General features: G+C 43.4%; 1 protein-coding gene across 1 annotated transcript; it reads left to right on the top strand.

The window, feature by feature from the left end:
• Positions 1-1,762: 1,762 nt before the first annotated feature.
• On the top strand, positions 1,763-25,873 carry nol4la (nucleolar protein 4-like a). Its single transcript, XM_067592996.1, has 11 exons — positions 1,763-3,051; positions 12,713-12,868; positions 15,419-15,530; positions 16,620-16,729; positions 19,169-19,310; positions 20,099-20,391; positions 20,489-20,674; positions 21,224-21,412; positions 21,546-21,665; positions 21,811-21,997; positions 24,024-25,873. The coding sequence occupies exons 1-11, from the start codon at positions 2,710-2,712 to the stop codon at positions 24,239-24,241; spliced, it is 2,055 nt and encodes a 684-aa protein (XP_067449097.1). The 5' UTR covers positions 1,763-2,709; the 3' UTR covers positions 24,242-25,873.
• Positions 25,874-26,358: the final 485 nt, after the last annotated feature.

Raw genomic sequence — 26,358 nt, 5'->3', positions numbered from 1 at the left:
AGCTCTAAGAAATTATTTTGACATTTTATAGACAAACCGATTAGTTGATAGATTGATAGTCATTAGTTGCAGCCCTATTGTATAATATTATTGTGTTATGGTGGTCCCAGGATAAATCTTAGGAGTCACCGGATGAGTAACGGTATAAAGAAAAAAATCTGTTACAGAAAGTAGTTCATATTTTTCTTGCATTTCTCTAATTTTTGCTTTTTTCTTGTGAAATACTGAAGACTTTCACTCCCTCCGCCTCTAAAAATCCTCCAGATACATAACATACTAGATTGGTTGACTTCTTATGGCCTCTAAAAACCATTAAATGAGAGAAATCCAGATGGAAAATCAATGCTCGCAACACATGACCAGGGGGGGTCCCAATTAGATATTGCTTCATTTTAAGGGGTCACGAGTCATAAAGGTTGCAACTACCATTGTAGCTGCAGAAGATGCAGGAAATTGTAGCTGATTTTTATTCTGTTTGGTAGTTTATGATAAACCATCATATTTTATAAGTGCATTGTTTTGTATGTAAAATCTGCATCTGTAAAGTAAAGTTGTCTTAAGTAAAACAGCATAAAATGGCAACACTTGAGTACAAATACCTGAAAATTGTGCTTAAGTAGCACTTGAGGAAATGTACTTCCACCACTGGTTTTGTCAAGTGATCTTTGTAGAGGAATAGTCCTGTGCACCTTGCATTCATGGATGTTTTCACATCTGAAAGCAGTTTGCAGTAACAACAAACCGGGAGATTCACATCTAAAAACGAAAACCTTACAAAATCAGCAGTGTTGAGATGTTTCCTCCCCTGAGGGATGCGAAGCCCTGGAGCTCATCCTGCATGCAGGCCAGTCCTGAGAGAAGACACAACACAAGACCTAAATGATGAAATGAAATGAAATAGCATGCAAAGACCTCGGCCACACACACACACACACACACACACATAGACTGACACAGACACACACACAGACATGTTTTGCTGTATTTGACGAGCTGTTGATGGAGTGTTGAGCTGCTCATCATTCGGTCGGGGTGGGGCTTTTTGTCCAGCGCTCCGTTGTCTGAGTCAGGATGGAGAGATGAGGACGGGGCATCCCACTCACCCTCTGCACGGCCGGAGACACTGCTGCGCTGCTGTCATGGCAACAGCAGCAGTCACCACCGCCAGCATGGGCCTATAATGCACAGGCCAGGAGGAGTCACACACAGGCTGCACACACACACACACACACACACACTCACACAGAGACAAACACAGACACACACAGGCAGAAAACTACACATTCAAGGCCTCCTCAAGACAAATAATGATCCTGAATGTGTGCAGTTTGTTGGTTCTTCCTCAAACATCTGCACACACATCTGCAGAAAGACACTTAAAGCTTTTTATGGCTTGATAGATATTTCTGCTCTTGTCTCTTCATGCATGAAAGAAGACAGATACAAATAATCCTTAAAAGTCTTTTTTCTCTCTCTATTTACTAGGACAGATGTTGAAATGATGAGAATTTAAATCACCTTCAAACAAGCTTTTTTAACTCTCTAAACTATTTTATATCCAAATATACATCCACACAGAAGAGTTAAATCATCTTTTTTCAAGGTTGATATCACAAAAGCACCAAAAAAAAAAAAGCCTGATTCCAGCCTTTATTATAGGAAGAATCAAATTTGAAGAGAAATGTTATTGTTTTTAGTGCATTTTTACCCTCATTTTTTTTATTAATCTACGCATTCACTGACTACCTGCATCTGCAAAAAAAAGTGTTTCCCATTTGCAAATAAACGATTAAAACATTATTAATGTTTTCTGACATGTCCTTATCTAAGAAATCCTGCCCCCACCCTCTCTCACCTGCCTCGTCGCCAAATCGGACATTTTCTCTCTGCGGCTGGGCAACATAACACTACTTGTGAACCTGCAGGCTTTTTTTTTTTGTTGGTGCAAATTGAGTCAGTTAGCAGCGTAATGCAGAGATGAGTGTGCTTTCTTTTTTTTACGGGATATACTGAGAGAGCAGACAATACGAGCGCAGATCCCATTCAAACAGGTGTGAGGAGCAGGAACAATCCCAGGTGGCGCATGTTGATCGGATATGTGGTCGTATAGGAGAGCAGATTGTGAGCATCTTTGCGCTTTTTTTTTTTTTTTTTTTTTTTTTTAAGGGCTGAGCAACCCGCATCTGAAAATAGTGTTGGCTGTTAGAAAGTAGGTCGATAGGAACTGAGAGCAACGTTTGTTTCCACGCTTTTGTCTGTGTTCTTTGTTGTTTAGCGAGGACTGTGAGGTTTTTTTTTTCTCTCTCAAAGCCTACCCTGTTAGTGAAGAGCGTTTTACGCACAGGTGGGAGATACCCGCTCAGCATAGGACAGCCCCCCTCTCTGCTCCTCAGCCGATGATTTGAGGAAGTGACATTTTTCACCGCTGCAGTTCGGGACAGCACTGCTCCTCTGCAAACAGGTGTGCTGCTTGTCCGGGTCACTTCTGCTGGGGAAACCACGGGGGGAGGAGGATAAGCGTCCCAGAATCTGAACCAAGCCGCCGCCTGGACGCGGGACAGCGGGGGGACCAGAGGAGGAAAAGATCAACCCTGCTCAAGTGTGGTCTTTATTAGCTCGGGCTGTTTGAACGGGTTCAGACAGAAAGAGAGAGAGAGAGAAAGAGAGAGAGAGGGAGAGAGAGAGAGAGAGCGAGAGAGAGGGGGAGCGATGGCAACGAAAAAGGCGTGCGTGGATGCGCCCAAAAGGAGCCGGAGTCCGGTCGTGTTGGAGGCGGAGATGTTCAGTGAATTTCAGGACTGGTGTCTCCGGACTTATGGAGACTCCGGTAAAACAAAGACCGTCACCCGGCGAAAATATAACAAAATCATGCAGACACTGTTGCAGAACGACGAGTCGGATGGCGTGTATGTCGACAACAGCCACATCAACGCCAAATTCAAATTTTGGGTGAAGTCTAAAGGATTTCAGGTCGGGACCAACGTTTTGGGAGAGCACAACAAGAAAGGAGCTCCAGGGAAACCCGTGCTATATGTCCCGGTCAAGTCAACGGTAAAGTGTGTGCGTGTGCATGTGTAGGCTACGTGTGTGTGTGTGTGTATGTGTGTGTGCATGTGTGTGTGTGTATGACAGGGGGAACGTGCATGTACACGCGCACGAGATGTCCCGTTGCCGCCTATAAGTTGTCGTTAGGCCCATTTCAGGCTGCACACATGCACCTGACACATGAATAAAATGACAACTTATAATGTTTTGTCGTCCCGGCTCGCCCTCATCTTTCCCGATAAAGCTTCACTTTGTCCACATCCCAACCAGAACAGCCCTACTCTCATCCCTTGCTGCCATAGCAACGCCGGTGCCTCCTGGCAATCGCAATTGTGAAAGGTAGGCTATCATGCATAGCCATCTCGCCAGTGAGGTTGAAGTCCTGTCAGCGGCACGCTGCCGGGTGCAAAGCACGAGATAATTGACTATTGACAACATTTTGTTTGAACCGTGTTGTTCAGGTCTCGTGTAGCCCGGTGTGGTGATGCTGTGTGCGTGTGTGTGTGTTTGTGTGTGCGCGCGCGCGTGTGTGGATGCAACGGCATGTTGTGTGGTTCGGGTATGTCAGGGTGCTCCGGTGTGCCTCTTGGGGGAGGTCAGACTATTAACTAGCAACTTAGAAGATGTCAGATACACCTTTTCTGCTGTGAGGCTCAGCAGGTTGATTGTCAGCGATTCATCAAACGACACGCGCCCTCACTGTCCCATCTACAGCCGAGCAAAACGGGCACGAGTCCGTGCGTCGGCGAGATTCATCTGTCGTCCTTTGACAGAGCAAATATGTTTTTCTAAAATACGCAAATATGTGTTTCAGAAAAAAAAATGTGATTGTGTGGCAGACAGTCTTAGTGTTTGCACCCCACTTTTCATTGTCCTGGGCAGGATGCGGATCGGCTCGCAGGCACTCGTTGCTCTGGCAACACCTGTGTAGTCCAGGATAGTCTGCTGCTGCCGCATTTTATTGTGTTCCGACGTTAAGCTCCACCAGCCCATTTAAGACTTTGCAAGAGAAACATTTTAAAATGAAATTGTACATTTGATGGAGGGTGGCAGCTGTGCGTAATTGGTGACCACGTGAGGGGCGGCGGAAACAAAAGGGTCTGCTCGGGACTGATAGCGACATACGCCCACAGTTAGTGCTCAGACTTCACTTCTACATGTCTCTGAAGGGTGCTGAGGTGATTTTTTTTTTTTTTCTGTAAAATGAAAGTCAGGTGACCACAAGTCCTACTGATCACTGAGGCTGCAGGTGTGTTGACGGTTAAATAACACATTCTGCATTTTGAAGGATGAACATGTAGATGATGAACTGTCAGCAGTGCCCCAGCCGCTCTCTGTGTGAGCGCGTGCGTGTGTGCGCATGTGCACGCGCGTCCATGTCTCTGTATGGTGTTTGGGCCTGCTGTGCCAGCAAAGAGACAACCACCATTTTAAATAAGCGCCTTCAGGGAATAATCTCCCCCCCTCCCCACCCGCCCTGCTGGGACAGAGTCTCTCTGGACCTCAAAGAGCAGAAACACGCTGTACGTTAACAAACCAGAGCAGATATTGGCACAGATTAGAGATTGAATCCTTTGATTTTGGTTGAATAGCACTGATCCCTCCACAGGTGTTACACCTGTGTGAATGCACAATTTAGATTTAGGCCAACTGCCTTCACAAAACTCCTCTAATCTCCACTCAATATTATGTTTCCCTCTGGGCGAGAGGGCAGGTGTGATCTGTCTCTGCAGGTGCAGATGGTGCCTGAAATGTGTTGTTGATTAGCTTTTGTATGTAGCTCTTGTCATTTATTGTTGATATAAATCCTTAAATGGACTCTTCTTATCTGTAAAACATTCTTCAGGTCAGTTTTGTTGTCTGTTAGGTTAATCTAACATTGGCTGAGCTGAAATAATTCTCAGAGGGCAGGTTTTGGCTCCACGAGAGGCTGAGGAAGGCAAAAAAGAGAAGCTTACTATTTATTTGAGAGGAGGGCACACGCTTTGGAGCTAATATCATAAGGCAGGGGGAAACCTCCCCCTGACTCAGCTCCACTTGGGAAATTTAAACAACAAACAAAACATCAGCCAACACAAGCTGCTTCTAATGATGAGTCAGAAGCAACAAATCAACCAATTTATATGCATGTGACTGTAACTGTATTACAATGCAGGATTTTTTTTTTTTTTATCCTGCTTGTGTTCCTGGGCTTTATAAATAGGCTGTCCTGGGCCAAGGGAGAAGTGACACACACACACACACACATATATACACGAGCAGACGTACAAACACGCACACACATGGTCACTGCCTCGTCGTGCGGCTGCAGGGCCGGGGGCGTGTCTCTGGAGCCGGAGCATTGGAAGCCCCGCTGCAGCTGCTCCCAGGGTGTGCCAAGTTTCTGTATGGGGACAGGCATGGGGCTAAATGACGGGAGGCTGGGTGGGGGTAGGGATGGATGGTGGCTGATGTGCAGACAGAGAAGGTCTCTTCTGTGTGTCAGTGGAAGCATACAAGGCGGCTTCAGTGTTTGACGGGACAGAAAGGCAGGGCACAGTAGCAGCGAACAGTAGTGCACAGACTGCTTCTTTTCAAGCCGGACACACAGAATTATTTCTTTCTGTGTGTGTGTGTGTGTGTGTGTGTTTTTCTGTCCGTCTCTCTTTCCTCTATGCCCGTGTTGTCTCGCCCTCTTTCTGCACAACTTGGAGCTCAGAGAATCCAGCAGCCCTCAGTGTGTGGAGATGCAACCTCGTTTAGCTCTCATTATGTCCTGATTAGAGGACGCTACAGAGGAGGAGGGGGGGGGGGGGGATCGGACCAGAAACAGACACAGATGCACCACAGAACTGCACACGATATAAGCACGAACGAGCGAGGAGAGTCAGAGTGCACCCAATCTCAAAAGAAACGCTTTAAACGCCCTGTGCATTTCCCTCTCGGCTGACACGGGCATTGTACTGAAAAATTTGAAATATTGCGAGCTGTTGCTTTTTTGTTGCCATGTCAACTGAAATCTGTAAATATCTCTCTGTTCGTCTCTCGCAACCAGGTACTGGCGGACCTGCTCTCACATACAGACACATTTAACAGTTCAGAAACACTTGGCATGACGTTTAAAAGTGCTTGAATCGTGCTCGCGGGGCGTGCTGTCACACAGTTATGAATCCAATCAACATCAGCTTTCATATTTTAACTTGTATGATTGGTTCAAGTACAAGACAGAAAATAAATAAGAGTCTTAGAGCTGAAACATTTAGTTAACTGGCAACTACTGTGATCATTTCTGTCATTTTTTTTAATAGCAAAAACACCAAACATCCTCTGATTCCAGCTTCTCAAATGCTGTTTTTCTTTGTCATTCATAGTAAACTGAATATCTGTGTGTTTTGGACTGTTGGTCATTTTAAGATGCCTCCTTCATGGGCTTCAGGACATAAAAATGTACATTTTTTCAGTATTTTATGACATTTTATTCACCAAATGATGAATGGAGAAATTAACCTGCAGATTAATCAATAATGAAAACGTTAGTTAGCTGCAGCCCTAAAGTGTCCCATTCATTCCAGTGACAGGACAGGAGACAATTAAACAGGACTGTTTGAGAAAGAGGTGAGCATTTAACACAAAATGAAGGTGTTTCTCGGGACGTCCCCCCCCCCCCCCCGTCTCCTCTGTTAGAAATCAGAAACCTCTATTCTCAATTTTGAGTGTTTAAAAATGGGCCCTAAATGTTTGCGCCTCGCCATCAGATGGGAAGAGGAACATCATCATTATTATCTGATTAATTAGTCCACATTTCCCCTGAGAGCTCCTCTTTTGTGGTCGGGCCACAGAGTCAAAAGAATACTGGCCCTATTATTCAACAGCATTTGCATTAATGCTATTTTTGCATGGCGAATCTCCCGAGCTTTTGTCCAGTGTTTTTGTTTCGTCCCGCTCTCCGCCGGCACTTATTAGGGGCAACACATGGGCTCGCACTCATGGGTTCAAACAGCAAACGCTCACGAGAATCACCTACTGTAGCTGCTCTGAAGTCAATGATGGGAGGATTTACCTGAGCACGGATGACTTGTTTTCATGAATTTCGGAGCGCTTAAAGGTGTAGATGTGTCTGTCTGAGGGTCGAGAAAACACTTCTTTGTTAAATTAGACTCAAACTGAGATCCATAAAGACCCGAGTCGACGTCAGTATCTGTTAATTTGGTAATTTCTGCTGTGACTTATTGTAGACGGGTGACAAAATACATGCCTGGCGTATGTGGTAGTTTGTGCGTGTATGTGTGCTCGTACAAAGAGGGGGTCGCTGATCGCATGCTCTGTGTTTCCTCCCTTCAGCACCCTCTCTGTTGCCATGGAGAGGCCGTTCTTTGCTTTCCCATAGGAGGAGAAATTAACACCATTTTTAACTGGCCTGGGGGCCTCCCCCCTGTGTGGGAGATAGTCTGAGTTCTGCTCCACACACACGCACACACATGTACACACACATGCACACAGAGAAAGAGAGAGAGAGAGAGAGAGAGTCTTTAAGACGGCAATAATCTTCCTACCACACCGCTACTGTCATTTTTAATACCTTTCCAAGGCCAACATTTAACGAACTGGGACAGTATGATAATAGCTTGAAAATGGCGAAATGGACTCTGATGTGATGATGTATGTGCGAGTCATTTACATACCATTTTGAGTCAGTGACTGGAACGTCAACAGTGCCAGTCTCCGGGCCGGTGGGACTGTCTGTGTCTCCGGCTCGGTGGGATATTAGGAATGTCACACACTCTATCAAATAATGTTCATCAAGGGAAACACACACACACACACACAGACACTAACGTCGGACAGAGGGTTAGAGCTCGGTGCACCTAATGTGGATTTAATGATGAGGCTTTATGAATTGAAGCAGAGAGGAGAGGATGATGATGAGAAGAAAAGACGGAGGGATGAAGAAATAGAAGGGTGGGGGGGGGGACGGTGTTAGAAAAGATTGTGGACACTGTGGAGGTAATAATTGCTTTTATCCCAGTTTTTTTTTTTTTTTTTGTCATATGAACCTTTATCTTCAACTATCTGCCCTTTGGCACATGCGCACACATACACATACACACCCACACCCACGCACACACACACACACACACACACACACAGGAGATACAAGATTGTCCCATTTACATGTCCATTAGCCAGTTGATAGATTTACGGAGGGGAAATGGGGCTTTAAAAGATGACCTGTTGTCACATCTGCAGTGAGATAATCTGAGTCATGAGTACTGTTGACACAGCCATCTTTACATCCTCCTCTCTGGATGCACACACACACACGCACACACACACACACACACACACACACACACGCACACACACACACAAACATAAAAACACAGAATGGGCTGATATTAGCTATTAAGCTTTATTGTTATGAGCTTATATGTTATGTATGTAAATGACAGGAAACTGAAGCACAGAAATGACAAACGTATGTTTTGAAACACCAGAAAGTAGTGACAAGTTTATTTTTTAACTGTTAAATAAGATAAGATGTACTTTATTGGCTCTGAGGGGAAATTTGTCTCGGGCTTGAGTGTCTGGAAACTACAAGGTACATATAATATCGGCACATAATCTCCATATGTACATGACACCAAACAGACACCGTTCTTCAAACAATGACGCGAAATTACCTGTGATCAGTAAAGTGTCAGATCATAAATAAAAGATTTAAAAATAAATAAAAAATGTGAAAATCAGATGTGCAAAGGAGGCAGTATCCATGAATTAGATATCCAATAACATGTCAAAGATATTTTTTAGTTCATTTTGGTTCATATACAGATGACAATGAGTCAGTTATTGCTCAGTTTAACAATTATAAAGCCAAAGGATGTGTTATAAGTATCAACTTGATATTCACTCAGTGAAGACTTACTAAAGAAAAGAGAGAAAACAGAACAAATCAAATTGAGAGAGTTTGTTTTTTAAAGCGTATTGGATCTTTTTTAAATGTTAGGTGTTAATCAAGTCACATCTTAATGGTTGGGACACTAGTTTTAGTCCAGTGTATGATATCCAGTTACATAAAACAAGTTAAATAACGTCCTGCTTTGTGCATTTCCTGGTTAAAAAAAAACAAAACAACAAAATTGAAAACAAATTCAAGTGACTTTATCAAAAATGTGTAAAGAAAATTGTGTAAAAATTAATAATTATTAGATTTTTTTAAACTCTCAAATATCAATATCAGTATTGGCCTCAATAATCCTGTATCGGTCTGGCTGTAACACACACACACACACACTCACACACACACACACACACACACACACACACACACACAGCCACCTTACAAAATAAAAAACTTTGCACTTTGGCTTGACTTTACAAGTTAAGTTGGAAAGACTCCATGAGTGGAAACTTTAAGACATCACAATAAAAGCGCTGGAGGGCATTTTCTTGGAAGGTGAGCATGAGATATTTTATTACTGTTTATAAGTGTGGAAAATGTTCCCCCCTAACAGGGACTAGTTACTGGAGAGGAACCAGTAACAAACTACACAAACACATTCTTTATGTGTCCAATACTGCAACCCTTCTGAGAAGAGGTTGAGAAAACTAGAAAATAATTTGGGGGATTAATTTAGGAGGATAAAATCAGATAAAATCAGCTGACGTGCATCTTTTTTAACATATCACATGTGACGAGGACACAGAAACAGCCAAATTCACCAACATTTAATTCATGGTTATCAACAATAGAACAAATTTTGGACATGGAAACGTTAACTTTTACAATCAGAGACCCGTAAAATAACATATTATTTCAATCTAGCCCAAGATTTGCAGTAAACAGGTACTCCTCCTCCATCCCAAACCCAATTCCCCTTTTTTTCTGAGTTATTTTCCATTATCTATTAATTTAACTTGTATTAAAAGTATAAAAATGATGTGCAATGGACTCTGAAGTATACAGCTGCCTGGAAGAAGATGAAAGAAACGTTGCAATTAAGTATTTTAAAAAAAGTTAAGTTCAACGCTAAATTTCTGCTTCTTGATATTTTTGTATGTTAGTGTTTATCTGTTCACCCGTGGAGCTAATTTCTTGTGTGATGCCTCTCCTCTCGCTCTCTGCCGGCCTGTCTTTGTGACCCAGCTGCTTCCCGTGAACCCCCCCCCTCCCCTCTCCTCCCCTCCCCTCCCCTCCCCTTCACCTCCTCCTCCTGACCTGCCTGTGTGCAGGACTGCTCCTCTCCTCCCCATCAGCGACTCTCTGCTACAGTGTGTGTGTGTTTGTGTGTGTGTGTGTGTGTGTGACTGCCAGCGGGGGTGGGGGCCGCCGACTCAACCCCTCCAGTCTCCTAGCAACAGAGCGGTTTGGTGCGGGACAGGGAGAGCGCGGTGAGGATGGGGGCTGGTTGTACAGTGGCTGGGGAGAGCAAAGTCCTACGGGATTAGAAAGATAGAGAGAAGGAGGAAAGGAGAGAGGAGGGCGAGAGTTTTTTTTTTTTTTTTTGCGGTGCTGTGTTCATGATGTGTTGTTGCCGATTAGGGATGCTGACATGTCTCCTTTGCTCTTTAAAAACGGCACGCTGGTGCTGATGAGACCAAATATCTACAGCGCCATTCAACAGCTGTTCTCCTCTGAGATGCTACAGCTACAAGCTCTGCCCGTAGACATGTACTGCGCTTAAACACACACATAGCACACACACACACACACACACACTCAAAGCATGTTGAGTTGAGAGGTGAATCTTTAACTCCCTGTTGTTGACTTGCGTTTACATGGTAAAGAGCTTATCTAGAGACGGTGAAGGGGAGGGGGGGGCGGGGGGCGAGAGAGAGAAGGCCTTCAGGTAACAGGACTGAGGTGGTGTTTAGTGAAAGAAATGAAGTCTTTGATTGGATGTTGTTTACTTGAGTCGCAGTCAGGCACAAGAACATTGCAAATACTGGTCCCAGATTCAAATGCATGCATGGCAAAACAACAAAATCACCAAGTCTGGGCTGCGATGTGGTGTGTATGTTGCTTTTTCTTTCAGTAGTAGGTGTGTATGTCGGATATTTCTCTTTTTTTTTTTTTTTTTAGTAGAATCCAGTGAAGGATGTGGGTGCACTGCACACCCCACAGTTGTATGAGATTATCTAAATCCAGCGTGAATGGACCTGACACCATTGTCCCAAGCAGCAGCAGCAGCAGCAGCAGCAGCAGCAGCAGCAGCAGCAGCATCGGCAGCAGCGGCGGCGGCGGCGGTGGTAGTGGTGGTGGTGGTGGTGGTGATGTCACCGGAGGGAATGATGATGATACCTCGATAGATTACAGCTGTGATGATGAGGTGGAGGATCGCTATTATTTCATTTATTATCATTACATTTAGTCCATGCTGACAGGGGAGAGTGGCTGGGAAGAGAGAGAGAGAGGGGGAGAGAGAGAGAGAGAGAGAGGGAGAGGGCCGGATTAAAACAAACCCGCTCTGTGAGCTGGTTTTAGTTGCCATGGCAACGATCATTACCTTGCACTTGGGAGAGCAGGAGCAAGGAGAGGGAAAGAGAGGGGGGTTGAGGGGGGAGAAAGAAAGAAAGAAAGAAAGAAAGGGAGGAAGACGGGACGGAGGTAGGGGGGGATGAAGACACGGAGGCAGGAGAGAGGATGCAGTTTGGAGGAGGAAACGAGGAAATGAAATGTCAGATCCCGGGAACAGCGCAGAAATGTCAAGGAGGGAGGGAGGGAAGAGTGTGATTCCTCAATGCCAGGGGACAACTTTTTGAACTCGGGACCCTCCTCTCACACAAACAGGGAAAGAGCACTCCCCACCTAGAACCTAATCTCCAGAAAATGTCAGCGCGTGTCTCATATCTGTGTGGAAGAGGTGGACTCATGAAAAAAACCTAATTAAATGGCCAAATCCATTTGTTCCATTTCATGCTTGCTGGGCTACTTCATGTTTAAAATATCAGAAATATAATGATAAGATCTGGAGGTGGTAAGGAAAGGGGGGGGGTGCAAAGTGTTGACTGTTTATAAGGAGGGGATGAAAGAGTTACTTCGAGGTAAAAAAAAAAAAAAAAAAAAAAAAAACCTGCAAGAGTAGGGAAGGAAAGCCCGTTGCGGTGCTGCGGATGGAGGCCGTTGTCCTGGCGATCCCACTTCTCTGGTGTGTCACATGACCCTTTGCCCAGCACACCTGCCCGGGAGAAATCAGTGGCAGTTTCTATGGCGACAGGGTCAGCAGTACGGGAGGCAGGATAGCTGCCAGAGGTGGTGGTAGGAGGGACTGTTGGTCTTGTACAGTGTCGGTGGTGTTATTTTTAAACATTGCAGAGATGAGGTGATGGTTGCCGACCCAGCCGGGGCCGAGACTTCTCCACCTGAGAGAGAAATTTACAGACAGAGTGACTGCTGGACAAAACAAGGCAGGTTGTTTCAGTTTTTTTTTTTTTTTTTTTTTTTTTTTTTAGTGCTGGTGAGGACACCTTGTGCAAGCATGTATGCGTGTCTGTAACCACATGACCTATGACTCATGTGCCTTAAAGATCTATCCCGCTCACATCACATGGCTGCAGGAATCTCCATGTGCAGCCAAAATATCAGGAATCCTCCGCTGTCGATGATACACACACATCATTCGTTTTATCTCTACGAGCCTGAGGCGGGACATTAAACTAAACTCCAGTCTCTCTGTTTGTGTTTCAGTGTTCAGATGGGAATTCGGCCCAAGACAACTCCTCCCTGAAGCGTGTAGCCGTGGTCGAAGACTTCTTTGACATCATCTATGCCATGCATGTGGAAATGGGTGCCGACCCGGGCCGAGCACCCAAACACGCAGGCCAGAAGAAGACCTACAAAGCTGTGAGTAAATCCAACCAGGTGCTTGAAGGGTGAAGCTAAACTCGCAAACACTGTTCCTTGTCAATACCGAGCATGTTGACAGTAAAAACATCCAAGTCAACATTAAAAGCATCATATTAGTTCCTTCTCGTCTCCGTCTATCCGTCTATAGGCCGATCTAGTGGTGTGAAAAGTGGCAAAGCAAAGAAGGTGGATGGTTTGCACATTGAGCCCCAGCTGGTTACAAGTGCAGGACAAAAAAAAAAAAAACATAACACATACACACATAAAAAAAAAGAAAGAAATTTGGAAGCTTTTCAACCTACAAGGTCTGATCAGGCAAACGTGAACATGTGAGCAATAAACAGGATACATATACAGACAAAAAAATGACAGCTCCACCTACAGTTTGGAGATCAGATCATAAAAAATAAACTCATTATTCCCAAACAAGTTTACTACGCACTTAAAATACTCAACCAACTGTAACCCATTACAGGATATATATGATACACATTTTCTGTCAGTCGGTCCACTATTTTGGCCCAAACTATTGGATGGACTGCTATGAAATTTTGTTCAGATATTCATGGTGCCCAGAGGATGAATCCTACTCACTTTGTTGATCCTCTAGCGCCACCAGCAGGTTGATATTTGGGGTTTTGAGGGAAATGTCTTAACAATTACTGGATGGATTATCATGCAATTTGGTTCTGATATTCCTGCCCCTCTTTGGATGATAGTAATCACTTTGATGATCATTAAGTCAAAACTTTAATTTGTCCAATACTTATATGACTAAACACTGGAAAAACAAAAATGTACTTTGTGTTTAGTGACAAATAGCAAATCTTAGCATGCTAACATGCTAAAATAAGATTGGTGGACATTGTAAACAACATGCTTGGATCGTCACTGTGAGTATGTTAGCATGCTAAAGATAGCATTTAGCTCAAGGCATCACTGTACAGCCTTATGGAGCTGCTGTCATGGCTATAAATTCTTAAGCTTGTCTTAACATTTATTTATTTTTTTTATAAAAAAAGAAGGAAACAAATACATACAATTTAGAGATGTCGTGTCTTGGGATCTCCTAATTGTAGGTGGAACTCTCACTTTTTTGTCTGTAGCCTGCTTTTTTTTTCACATGGATGTTTTCCTGATGGAGACCTGGAAGGTTGAAACGTTGCAATCAATAAAAACATCTTTTTCGTGAGCTTGCAAATGTGTTTGTGGACTCTTCCTCTCTCCTTTTCATTGCTGTCAACAGTGGCCCAAAGCTGGAAAGGGTTCAACAAATCCCAGTAGAAGTATTTTATTGTTAAAAAAGAGGCTCAATATGAGGTCAACAGTCTTTCAAGGGGCCCAAACTTTGAAGCACTCCAGACTAAAGGCACGTTTAACATCCAGAGAGACCACGAATATTTTTTTTTTCTGTGAAAGGCTATATATTAAGCAGCACAGGCAACGTAATGTGTAATTTTTAGCATCAGGAGTTACCTAGGGAACAAACCACCTTTACCAGGAAAACAAAGTACTTCTGGTGCTCAAACCATAAGAGCAGTGGATTTATTTTTGCGTGTCTCAGGAACAAAGACAGTATATGAGTTCACGTTGCAGACTGAGGTGTGGTCTTGGGTCGGGTGTGATGCCCGGACCAAGTGGCGCAGGACAAAACGAGGGGCTTTGTGCGTAGCTTTAGGGTTGCGTCTGTTTGTGGAGGCAGTGTTGGGGGGCTGGGGGGGTGGAGGAGGGGTTAGCAGGACTTTGGTACCCCTCCTCTCCTCCCTCCATCCCCCAGGATTGAAAAAAAATCATAGAGCCAATTCCTCCTCGTGCCCCTGCCCTGTAGAGAGGTCCTGTCACGTCTCATAGAGTGTACCCTTTTGAGGAGGCAGCATCACTGGGGCAGGGCATAATATGGAACTGTCACTGTGGCCTTCTGGGAGGTGCACGCTCCTCTGGGTGGCCTTTCCCTCTCAGCTGCCTCAAGGGGGCCATGAAGGGTGGGCGGGGTGGGGGTGGGGGGGGCGCAAAGGGGATAGGGAGCTGTGGCAGTAGTGGTGGGCCGGTGGGGGTGGGCACCCCTGCTGCCTCTCCATGGTCACGTGAAGGTCGCATTTTACAGGGAAACGCCAGAGGGGGTGAGGCGGGGAGGGTGGCATAGCACTGGAGACAAACAGAGAAAGAAGGCTAAGCATGAGAGAGAGGTGTGGATATGAGTCGGCTGCACCTGAAAGAGCAGGAAAGAGAAATGGAAACGGAAAGGGTGACGAGCACCACTCGTGTTTTAAGGTATCAAAGCAGAAATATTGCACAGAGCCGGAGCTGGAATTAGGCCATCTGAAGGCTCGAGAGATTGCCTGGAGGGAGGATTCCTCCTCGTGCCACGCCGAGATAACACATAATCACTGACCCCAAACTTTCACACATGCATGGTATGAAAACAGAAAAAAAAAAAATACCTGCACACAGTTTGAGTTCAGCCACAGCCAGAACCATATTTGCTGCCATTGTTTTTTTTCTTTTTTGGCCAAAACCGGGTCTCCTCTGCTCACTCCCCTGGCACAGATAGCAGAGACCTACGCCTTCCTGCCCAGAGAGGCGGTGACTCGGTTCCTAATGAGCTGTGGAGAGTGTCAGAAGAGGATGCACATCAACCCCAGCACCGCAGAGTTCAAAGGTAATCGCACATATGTGACCTGTGGATGGCTCGCTCCTTCTGGAGACGTCATTAACTGATATGCTATTTTTGAGATCAACCTTTAATAGTGGATGATGCTCAGATCCGTTGACACACTGACGTGGAAAAGGGTTAATTACTATGTTGCAGCGCATGCTGAGATTTTATGAGCCAATCATCCAACCACCACAACAGCCGACATTATCGCTGTGAGATCCTCTGAAATAATTTCATCATAATATTCATTGAAATTTTTCTGTTGTATTATCACATACGAGGTGTTCACTGACAAAAACATCTGAATGACAGACATGCTGAGTTCCTGAGTCCTGCCAGACACTAAATATGAGGTGATGTGATCTTAGGTGTTTGTACTTTGAAGAGTTTTTTTGAATCGAACCCTCATTATTAAAACATATGTGTATATCCATCAGTCACATGATGTAACAAAGACCCAAGAGGACCACATCATGGGACTGTAAAGACTCTTTAAAGTGATCACAGAGTCCCTCTAGTGGCCGGCGAGGAGACCGCAGGCAGCCAGATTGTTTGACTTCAGGTGTTTTAGGGGGACAACTGCTTAAATTTTAACTAACAATTATTTCAGTGATTGACTAATCTGTTGATTATTTTCTCAATTAATTACTTCATTAATAAAATGTCAGAATGTAGTTAAAAATGCACTTTCTTTTAAAGGTGCAGTCAAAAAACCAAATTCACAGTGATAGAAAACTGTGAAAAGCAGCAAATCCTCTGATTTGTGGTGGAAGAAGCAATTATTTTGGCGTTTTTGCTTGAAAAAAATTACTAAAATGATTAATCAGTCACTCAAATAGCTGCCAGTTAATTTTCTAATTAACTAATTGATCAGTCCATTAATGGTTTCAATTGTAATTTCAACCATTTGCAGCAAATCTGCCTTTAGATGACAAAAGAAATGACTCAGAAATGAGGATTAGTTCTAACATTATTAAACTGCTTGCTTCTCCACTTATTAGACATTAAATCATCATATTTATAGCTATTAATTTCATACTGTCTTTTGTCATTTGTGTGTGTGTGTGTGTGTGTTTTTGTTTTGTTTCTCAGAAAATGACAGACCAACCTCACTGGTCCCGGACCTCATTGATTACAACATGCCTCTGACTGCCACCTACCTGAAACAAATGAAACTGCAGTGCATGACGGCCACTGAGAGGGTAAGTGCATCTTTTTTACGACAGCACAGTGAATGTTTGTGCGTCTGTGGAGAGACGGCATCTCAATGGATTAATCAGAAAATCTGGCACCGTTGAGATCTCCTTATTCGCTATAATTGCATTTGAATCGACTGCACAAGTCCTCTGGTTATTTTCTTTTAAGTCTCATCAAGGCTGTAGGGAGAAACGCTTTGTGTGTGCAGAATAGGACATCCTTCCTCTCAAGTTTTAATTCATTATGAAACAATCAGAGTGGTCCCCCTGCTGGGAGGAGGTGCCCAGTGTGTAATGAGGATTAGTAAAGCTTCTGTAATGAGTGACGTCACGTGTGAGACCACTCCCATGTGTAGCTGTGACAGAAACACTTAAAAGCCCCTTTCACACATGCAGCCTATGCATCAGTCAGAAACCACTGTCACTAAAGTGCAGGGAGCGGCACTCTACGAGGATAATGTCGACCACACTCGCACATAATTTGGATTATCCGGAACAATGACCCAGACTGTGATTCGCGGGTGAGTACAAATTAACAAATGCTCAGACTGTTGGCCGCATCTGTGTGCAGAACGAGCAGGCCAATAATTTAATAATTAACCATCAGAGAGGGTTGTTTCAGTGTTGTAGGAGACTTGTAGTAATTTGTTCCATATCTCTGCACTGTTTTAGAGAACAGCTTAAAGCAGCAGTTGGTTTCTGTTGACAAAAGCAGATCTTAAGTAAATTTCCTTGCGTTTACTTGGACTTTAGTGCAACATATGAGAATGAGTATGTCATGTGTTGCAGCAGGTGCTACTCCACTGCTTGCATGTTGTTTTGCAGAAGTTTGCTGACAAGTGCAAACATCACTTGCCTTTCTGTTTGATAAATGGCAAAGGAACAAACATACACTCTGTTATGCACATTTTTAGGCAAGGTGGGTTTATTTGTACAGCGCATTTCATACACAAGAGCAATTCAAAGTGCTTTACATAATGCTTTAAAACAATTAGACAGAAAAACAACATTAAAATGCCAATTAAAAGAATGGAAACTTTTCTAAATGGAAATTAAAAAATTAGGAGCAGAAACATAAATACAGGACAAGTTTACTGTGTAGTAATAAGTTGTAAGTTGCCCAAATGGAACAAATTAAATAAAAGTGCAGTAAATCTTTAAATGTGGGCCTAGTTATACAAACAGGACAACAATAGGGCTGCAAGTAGCACTTATTCTCATTATTGATTATTCATTTTGTCTGTAAAATATCAGATAACAATAACAAATGCCTATTAAATTGTCCTAAAGCCCAATGTGACGTCTTCAGTCCAAACAGTACAGAAACCAAACTTATTCAGTTTTAGTATCACATAAGACAAAAAAAGGCAGCCGGACTCAATTAATCGATATCAGGTTAATTGCAGTTTAATTTTCTGTTGATCAACTAATCGATTAATCAACTAATCATCTCATCTTTACTCAAAAATAACCCCAATGCTGGAATATTTTGATTGAACTTTAAGTTGTGTCAACTTCTAAACATGTGTTGCTGAGATGGTGAAGATTCGTAATTTGGGTCGTTTTCTTAGATTAAAGGCTACCAAAGAGCTTCCACTTTGTGAACTCGAGATCCTTCTACTTTATCAATTATATATTTTCCTAAAGCACGGACATTAATGATGCTACATTTCCATCTACTCATAAATGGTGTAATTAGAGACTCTCTCCCTCCCTCTCTGCGCGTCTCTCTTTAATGCTACATGGCTCACTTGGTACCTAATAGAGCTGTCACTGAGCATTTTGGTCCTCCTCAAACCCCCTTTACAGAGGGACGGATGCATATTCCCAAGAGTTTAGGCCTATTTGTGTGCTCGTGTGTGGGGGGAATGAGATGACGAGATGTGATTCTGCTCTGTTTCCATCACACAGTAGTAGTTTTGCCCCCGTCTGTAAATGTCACACAACATCACTCACGCGGGCCAAAGAGAAGTCGTGTCCACGTTAGCATAAAGTGAACCGGCCTCTTTGAAGCTCAGCGTTGGTCTGAAATGAAATGTGGTCGTGCCTGTTAGCAGACGATGAAGCCAAAGCTCAGGATAGCCTTTGAATAGTTTGTGAGATTATTCCCCTGCTCTCTTTTGCTAATCCCTACCCCTGTGGTCATGTTTGTGTTACGCTACAACAAGCATGTTTGGGGTCTCTGCGTCACACAGTTAAAAATAGCTCTGCTTCAAGAAAACCTATTACTTAACAGGGAAGACTTTGGCGTGTTTCATCAAGAGTTAAATCAAAAAAAATATCCACTAGCAGTGAGCTTAACAAGACATAATTATCTCTTCGTCACCGGGAAAGTTGTGAGTTGCTGTCAAAGTGTGAATTTCTTGTGTCAGTTTTCTGTTCCCATCTCACAGTCCCTCTTTCTCTCTCCCCCCCCCCCCCTCCACCGCCATCGTCTCCCTTCAGGATGACAGTTCGGTGAGCAGCGAGGACATGAACAGCGCCGAGCCCACATGGGTCGCAGCTGAGCAGCCCCCAGTGCCTGAGCCCAGTCCACCTAATGGAGAGCGGGTCAGCAACCCAACAGCCACCATTAAAGAAGAGGACGGTGAGTTTTATATCTCATCGCTATTAACTTGATACTGGATGTTATCTGCATGATTAGTTTTTGTTTGTTATGGGTGCTTTTAGTATTTACATCTGGAATTTATGGTATAGTCGTTATATATGAAGGGTACAGATTGGTGTTATGCAGGTTGCAACAGCTTGCCTTGGACTAATCCAAATAAATCCACTCTTAGAGCGGGTGGGACACCACCGCAGCCCCAATCCACTGTGCACCCCTCTCTCTCAGGGTACAGGGCTTAGAGAAGTAGGACAAAGGCCGATATTAACCTTCACGGATTAGACGCCACTATAGAAAAGACTAAAATTAGGACGAATCATTGAACATGACTCTGTTCCAGTCAACATAACAGAAGGTGTAACCATGACACATGTAGGAATCATCACAATGAAATCTGTACTTTGCCATGAACTGGGTTAAAATGCTGTAATTTGCACACAGCAGGGAACGAAGGCTCCCCTCCCCCACCAGTCCCTCTTCATCCTCATCTCTTTCTTTGCTGTTAAAACTCCAGAGATCCCCCCCTTTTAACCTAACTTTTATTTATCTTGACAGTTGACCCCAATACCCACTTCCTCAACAGTTTCAGAGAGCACAACACGAGTCAGGAAGTCCCATCCCCCTGTAGTAACACACCCACTGTGTTGTAAACAAAGACAGAAATAGAGTCTATTGTAGTAAACAAACGCACATTACTGCCCCTGATGACAAACTGCTCATCTCTGTATCTGCATCTTCACCCCGTCCTCCTGTTCCTTCCCCTCTGCCAGATGATGACTCCTCAGAGAGCGGCAGTGCCAACGGACTGCCGGCCCTGACCTCCCCGGAAGTGCTGGCTGTGGGTGGGAACCCCCCAGATGGCGGGGCCCCATACGGGGAGGTGACAGAGAACGGGTTGAGCGCTCCCCTGGATTTCAGCACCACCTCGTCCTCGTCCTCCTCAGAGGATCAGCAGCCGGTCAACCTGAGCGACAGACTGCTGCCTGTCGGGAGCTCGCCGCCAAACTCTTACCCCGCAGACCCCAACAGGAAGTACCCCATCAAAACAGAGTATGCCAACAAGGTAAGCACAGAAACCAACTTTTTCTTTTTCAATGTGTGTGTGTGTGTGTGTATAATCCATAATAATGGTATTTTTATGTATTTTTGTGTGTTTGTAGTCGCCTCCTTACAGCTCAGGAAGCTATGACTCTGTGAAAACTGAACTGAGCATGAGCGCAGAGGACTTGACCTCTGGTCGGGCACAGATAATCGACGACGACGACGACGATCATGATGACCACGATGACAGTGACAAGATCAATGATGCTGAGGGTATGGACCCTGAGAGACTTAAAGCCTTCAATGTAAGTAACCTGCCTTACTGTTAAAGTAACACATACTGTTCTTATTTTTGGCTCTCCAGTACTGGTGCTAAATTATATGTATTATTATAAATAGATATTATACTTACTAATATTAAAGATGGGAAGAATTCTCATATATAAAGTCAATAAAGGGAAAATATTCTCTATTTATTCTGTGAAAAGCACTATCTTTGCATTCTTGAGTCTAATGAAATTGAATAGAACAGTTGAGATGCAAAAATGCAAACATGAGCGAATAAGCAAACACTAGATATATTGTCCTGCATATGAAGCAATGATTCCATTTTCATCGCTGCTGTTTTCATAACCTCCCCCTCCCTCTTTATCCTCTCTTCTTCCACTCTACCTCTAATGCTCCCCCATCCCCTGCCTTCGCTTTCCTCTCTTTTGTTTTCAACTCTCACACCCCTCTCTCTCTCTCTCTCTTTCTCTCTCTGCACCCCCACTCCATTTTTCTGCTCTACATCCCCTCTCTCTCTCTCTCTCTCCCCTCCCCCTCCTCTCTCTCTCTTTCTGTGCCTCTCTCAGATGTTTGTGCGTCTGTTCGTGGATGAGAATCTGGACCGCATGGTGCCCATCTCCAAACAGCCCAAGGAGAAGATCCAGGCCATCATCGAGTCCTGTAGCCGCCAGTTCCCAGAGTTCCAGGAGCGCTCACGCAAGCGCATCCGCACCTACCTCAAATCCTGTCGCCGCATGAAAAAAGGCGGTTTTGAGGTATAAAGTGCCCCCAGTTGTGATGTTTTCTGGATAAATTCAACATACACTCATAAATAAAAAAAAAAAAGTTTTGCATTCATAACATTTTTGCATGCATTCATGCAAAAATCTCGCTGACTCTTGCTGCCAGATACGACCAACACCTCCTCACCTCACCTCTGCCATGGCTGAGAACATCCTCGCTGCTGCCTGTGAGAGCGAAACCCGAAATGCTGCCAAGAGGATGCGGCTCGATGTCTACCAAGCAACGGTAAATATCTTGGCAGGAGGTGTTTGTGAGTCTGCCCAGCAGGGATTTGGGAATGTGCTAGGATGGCTATGCATCATTAAAGCCAAAGTGCACAGCGTAAACTCCGGTCCTCTGCCCAAAATGAAAACATTTTGATTTCTCGTAGGATGAGCCTGCCTCCGACAAGTCCAACTCGAGGGACCCTGCCTCTGCGGCTCCAACGAGCTTCTCGATTTCCAGCGCAGCTTTCGCCCAAGACCAGCTCTACACCAATGGAGGCCTCAACTACAACTTGCGGGGATACGGGACAGTCGGCAGCAACCAGCAGAACACTGCTGCTGCACAAACCAACGGTGAGCAGCGTTTATCAGTCCACCTCAAACGAATGATGTATCCAAAAACACATATTTTCTCATTTAACTCTCCACCTTAATACGAATCTCAACCCTGATATAATGAAGGTGAATTAAATTTTGTTTGTGTTACTCACAGCAGTGAATAATTACATGACATCTAAAGAATTTTAACAGCTGTCTATGAAGAGATAATGTCCCTGATACAATGGATAATTCATTATTTTTAGAAAGAGATGTTTCTGAATCATTTTTATGCCTCAGCGCCGCAACAGTCGAGGCCGGAGGCGTTATGTTTTTGGGTCGTCCGCCTGTCTGTCCCATTCTCTCGTGAATGCGATATCTGAGGAACGCCTTGAGGGAATTTCTTCAAATTTGGCACAAACGTCCACTTGGACTCAAGGATGAACTGATTAGATTTTGGTGGTCAAAGATCAAAGGTCAAGGTCACTTTGACCTCACAAAACACATTTTTAGCCATAACTCAAGAATTCATACGTTAATTATGACTAAGTTTCACACAAATGTCTAAAAGGTCAAAATGATGAAGTGATGGCATTTTATATCCAAAATGTCAAAGGTCAAATCCGCTGTGACATCATAACGTTCTGCAAAAACGTTTTTCTGCTGGATTGCAGATGTGTGTGAATCATCCACGTTTTATAATTTGTAGCTTCTTTGCAGCAACATTCATATCTGACGCATTGTCAAGCATGTGAACACATACAAGGAAAATACACTTAATACGTTTTATTAATATTAATCTATTATCATCACTACAATATTATATGAGTCTGGACAGACATTTATAAAAACTGCAACTTGACTGGTTGGCAGAGGCATACAACTGCAAGGCGGTATTTCTAGTTAGCCATGCTAGCAGCGGGGCGATATCGACATGTTGTTCTGTCCACCACCAGACTGAAATATCTCAACAACTGTTTGATGGATTGCAATAAAATTTTGTATAGATATTCATGGTGCCCAGAGGTTGAACTCTAATGACTTTGGTGATCCCCTGACTTTTCTTACAGCACCACCAACTGGCCAAAGTTTACACTTATCCAGTAAAATATATCAACATCTACTTTATGGATTGGTATTTTATTTTGTACAGACATTCATGGTTCCCTAACTTTAGTGATGACTTTAGCACCATCATTGGGCTAAACATTTATTGCCCAATACCTTGGAAATTACCAAATACCTCCAACACTAATGAAATTCCCATCAACTCTCAGCTGTTCTTTGTGTTTGGTTACCTGCTAATCATTAGCATATTCTGCATTGTCACTGTGAGCATGTTAGCATGCTAAAGTCAGCATGTAGCTCAAGGCATCACTGTGCCTAAGTAGCCTCATAGAACAGCTTAGCTAGCATGACTGTCAACTCTTAGTCCTGTTTTAATATTATTGCTTAAAGCTGTGAGCACCACAAACAAAATTCCATTCATTCAGTCAGTTGTTTTTGGGGTGAAAACAGAAATTTCAGAGACAAATGTCTCAAAACCTGCAAAAATAAAACTGAAACTATCTGCATGGCCAGATACAAAAAAGGATTAGTCAAAACATATTGTTTATTTCTTTGTTATTTGGATGAACATTTAAAAAAAATTTAAAAAAAAAAGAAATCTGTACTGTATTGTGTAATAAATGTCATAATGGAAAAATGAGTGTACAGGAATCTCCTTTTCTTCAAGATATTGAGCTCCTCCTTAGCGTACTTTCATCTGGATGCACATAAGACAAACTATTACACGTGTACACTTGATTGTCTTTTTATTTATCTGATTTTTTTTCAGTTTTTATTGTACAGTATCTGTTGTTATTGTGTACACCGAAGCACTGAAGGAGCGCAGTTTCATTTTCCTGTATACTGAATATTGTGACATTTAGTTCTTAATCCTTAATCTGCTCGTAGATTTTGCATATTTAGTCTTTAAAGGGTATGGATGCTTCCTGACTCTATTTCTACTATATCTCCTGTATTGTATGTTTTCCTTAAATTATGGTGGTTTTGTCCGCAGGTCCCACAGATCTGAGTATGAAGTCCGTCGGCCCAAACTCCTCCTCCTCCAGCTCAAACAGCCACGGTCAGGGAGGTGGCGGCGGCGGCGCTTCGGCTCAGCTCAGCCCTCCGGAGGTCACAGCGGTGAGGCAGCTCATCGCAGGCTACCGGGAGTCCGCGGCCTTCCTGCTCCGCTCAGCAGATGAGCTGGAAAACCTGATCCTGCAGCAGAACTGAGTCCGAGCCAAACCGTGCCAAGACCTTCTCCTAGCCTGTCCGCCTCTATCGCTCTCAGTCACACATATTTGGGGCAGAGTTTGAAATCCAAACAAAGACACAAATGTACACGAGTGATTCTGCAGCGCACAGTGGGTCCTGTAGGTTGGTACCTTTACTTATTCCCACACGATTAGGTATTTGGAAGGGCCAGAACATATCACAGGCTGAAAAATGTTTATTTATGCATTTGGTTCACTTTGACCTTAGTGCCCTGTTATCTGTAGCCATTCATCCCATTCAGTTCATTTTTACCACTTCAACCTCCATTCGTCTCAGGAAGCGATGATCTATGTGAAAAAAATTACATACATAGGGGAGTTACAAGAGGTGTTAAACATCAGCTCACCTGTGCAGATGTTTGGACAAATTAATAGTTGCATAGCAGTGATTTAGTCTCATAACCTACTTTCTATTTTTACACAACTGTAAAATACGCTGTACAGTGGCATGATTTGATTTGGTCGTCTGCTCCAAAAAAAAGATACTGTATTTCTAAACGTTTTACTCTCTCCAAATTCACACCTTTTTTTTTTTTTTTCCTGAAAAAATTTGGAGCGTTGCTTTCTGGAAGTTCATAGATAAATCGCTGCTAAAAAGATGTGGCAGCTTGCCACTGACCTGTTGACCTCAACAGCTACTGTAGGATGTGCTGACTCACAAATAAGCAAAAAAAATAATTAAAAAAAAAAAAAAACAGCAGAGAAATAAAAGAAAAGAACATAAAGAGCGTTTTGACAGTTTTCGCCTGTAAATTTTGATCCGTCAAGTCGTGTGGTCAAAACGATACCTCGGTCCTGCTCTGTTGGAGTGGTTTCCAGATTCTTAAGCATGTGGTTTATTAAGAGACAAAGACTCATTATCCAACCTGACTTTACCTTCAGTTATTTTATTATGAATATATTTATCACGGGCAGTTTCTCATTACATAAAAGGACAGAGGCTTTTAAGAAGCCTGGGTATGCAAATTGAGGTCACAGACACCTGTCAGGGAAAAAAAAAAGGAGATTAATATATTGTTTAGACTCTTGGTTTATAACCAGTGCTACTGGAAAGCGGAGAAAGGTGCAATATTGAGGATAATCAGTAAAGGTGTGCTTACTGAAATGACTTTGGTCAGACTTGCTGAGGCGTTTTAAGGCAAAGAGGGGAATACTTTACCACAATCCCCTCTTGTTGTGACTGTCAAGTTGTAAAAAGAGACGATATCCCATGCAACATTGTAGCCAATTTCAATGTTGTCGTTTGTTGTGAATACTGATCTTTATCGCTAACCTCATAACTGAGGCACTTTCATGTACTGGGATCAGTCATCCATCGTGATAAAAATGGGACCTGACAGAAAAATGAGACTTAATGTTGCACGTATTTTTCTTTTTTTTTTTTTTTTTAACTTTAAAGTGGTTTGGGGTCATTTTGTGAAGGAAATGTTCTGTGAGTATTCTCGGCTTTTTGTAAGTTAAAAGGAGCACATTGAGCTCAAATGCATCCATTACTGACTGTCAGATGAATGCAGCGGTATTTGAGGCAACCCGAGACATCCATATGGCTTTACCGGATGAAGTGAGAGTGTGTGGGCTGCTCGCTCGCTCGCTCGCCTCGGACAAAAGAAAAAAAAAAAAAACTCCTCCGTCCATATTTTCCCCTCTGACCTCAGCTGTTTCAAAACCTCTCTCTCTCTCTCTCTGTCTCTCATCTCCACATTCCTCATCGATGTCACGTCTGAAAACACACTGTTTGAAAAGAAGCAAGAGACAATCTTTGAAAAAGATGTAATTGCATCACAGTTTACTCTCCCAGCTTTCTGCTATGGTGTGTGTGTGTATATGTGTGTGTGTGTGTGTGTGTGTGTGTGTGTGTGGTCTGAGGGCACACAGAGTACTCAATCCAGATCTAGAGCACAGCCTCACAACAGATGGTGAGTCACTCAGCACAAACGCAGTGGTCTAGGTGTGTGTGTGTGTGTTAGTTTTATGTGGTGTGTGTGTGTGTGTGTGTTTTTTTTTTTTAATCCTTTTGTTCATTCGATGTAAGTGTTTGTTAAGATTTTCTGATGTGTATAAGTGGAGTGACCCTGT

Source organism: Thunnus thynnus, chromosome 6 (genome assembly GCF_963924715.1).
Source record: "Thunnus thynnus chromosome 6, fThuThy2.1, whole genome shotgun sequence".
Classification (NCBI taxonomy): Eukaryota; Metazoa; Chordata; class Actinopteri; order Scombriformes; family Scombridae; genus Thunnus; species Thunnus thynnus.
This window is presented reverse-complemented; position numbering and strand designations above follow the sequence as displayed.

Coding starts and splice junctions, on each gene's coding strand:
- nol4la (XM_067592996.1), top strand. CDS start 2,710: ATGGCAACGAAAAAGGCGTGCGTGGATGCGCCCAAAAGGAGCCGGAGT. Junction 15,531..16,619: donor CAGCACCGCAGAGTTCAAAG/GTAATCGCACAT, acceptor TTTGTTTCTCAG/AAAATGACAGACCAACCTCA. Junction 16,730..19,168: donor GCATGACGGCCACTGAGAGG/GTAAGTGCATCT, acceptor GTCTCCCTTCAG/GATGACAGTTCGGTGAGCAG.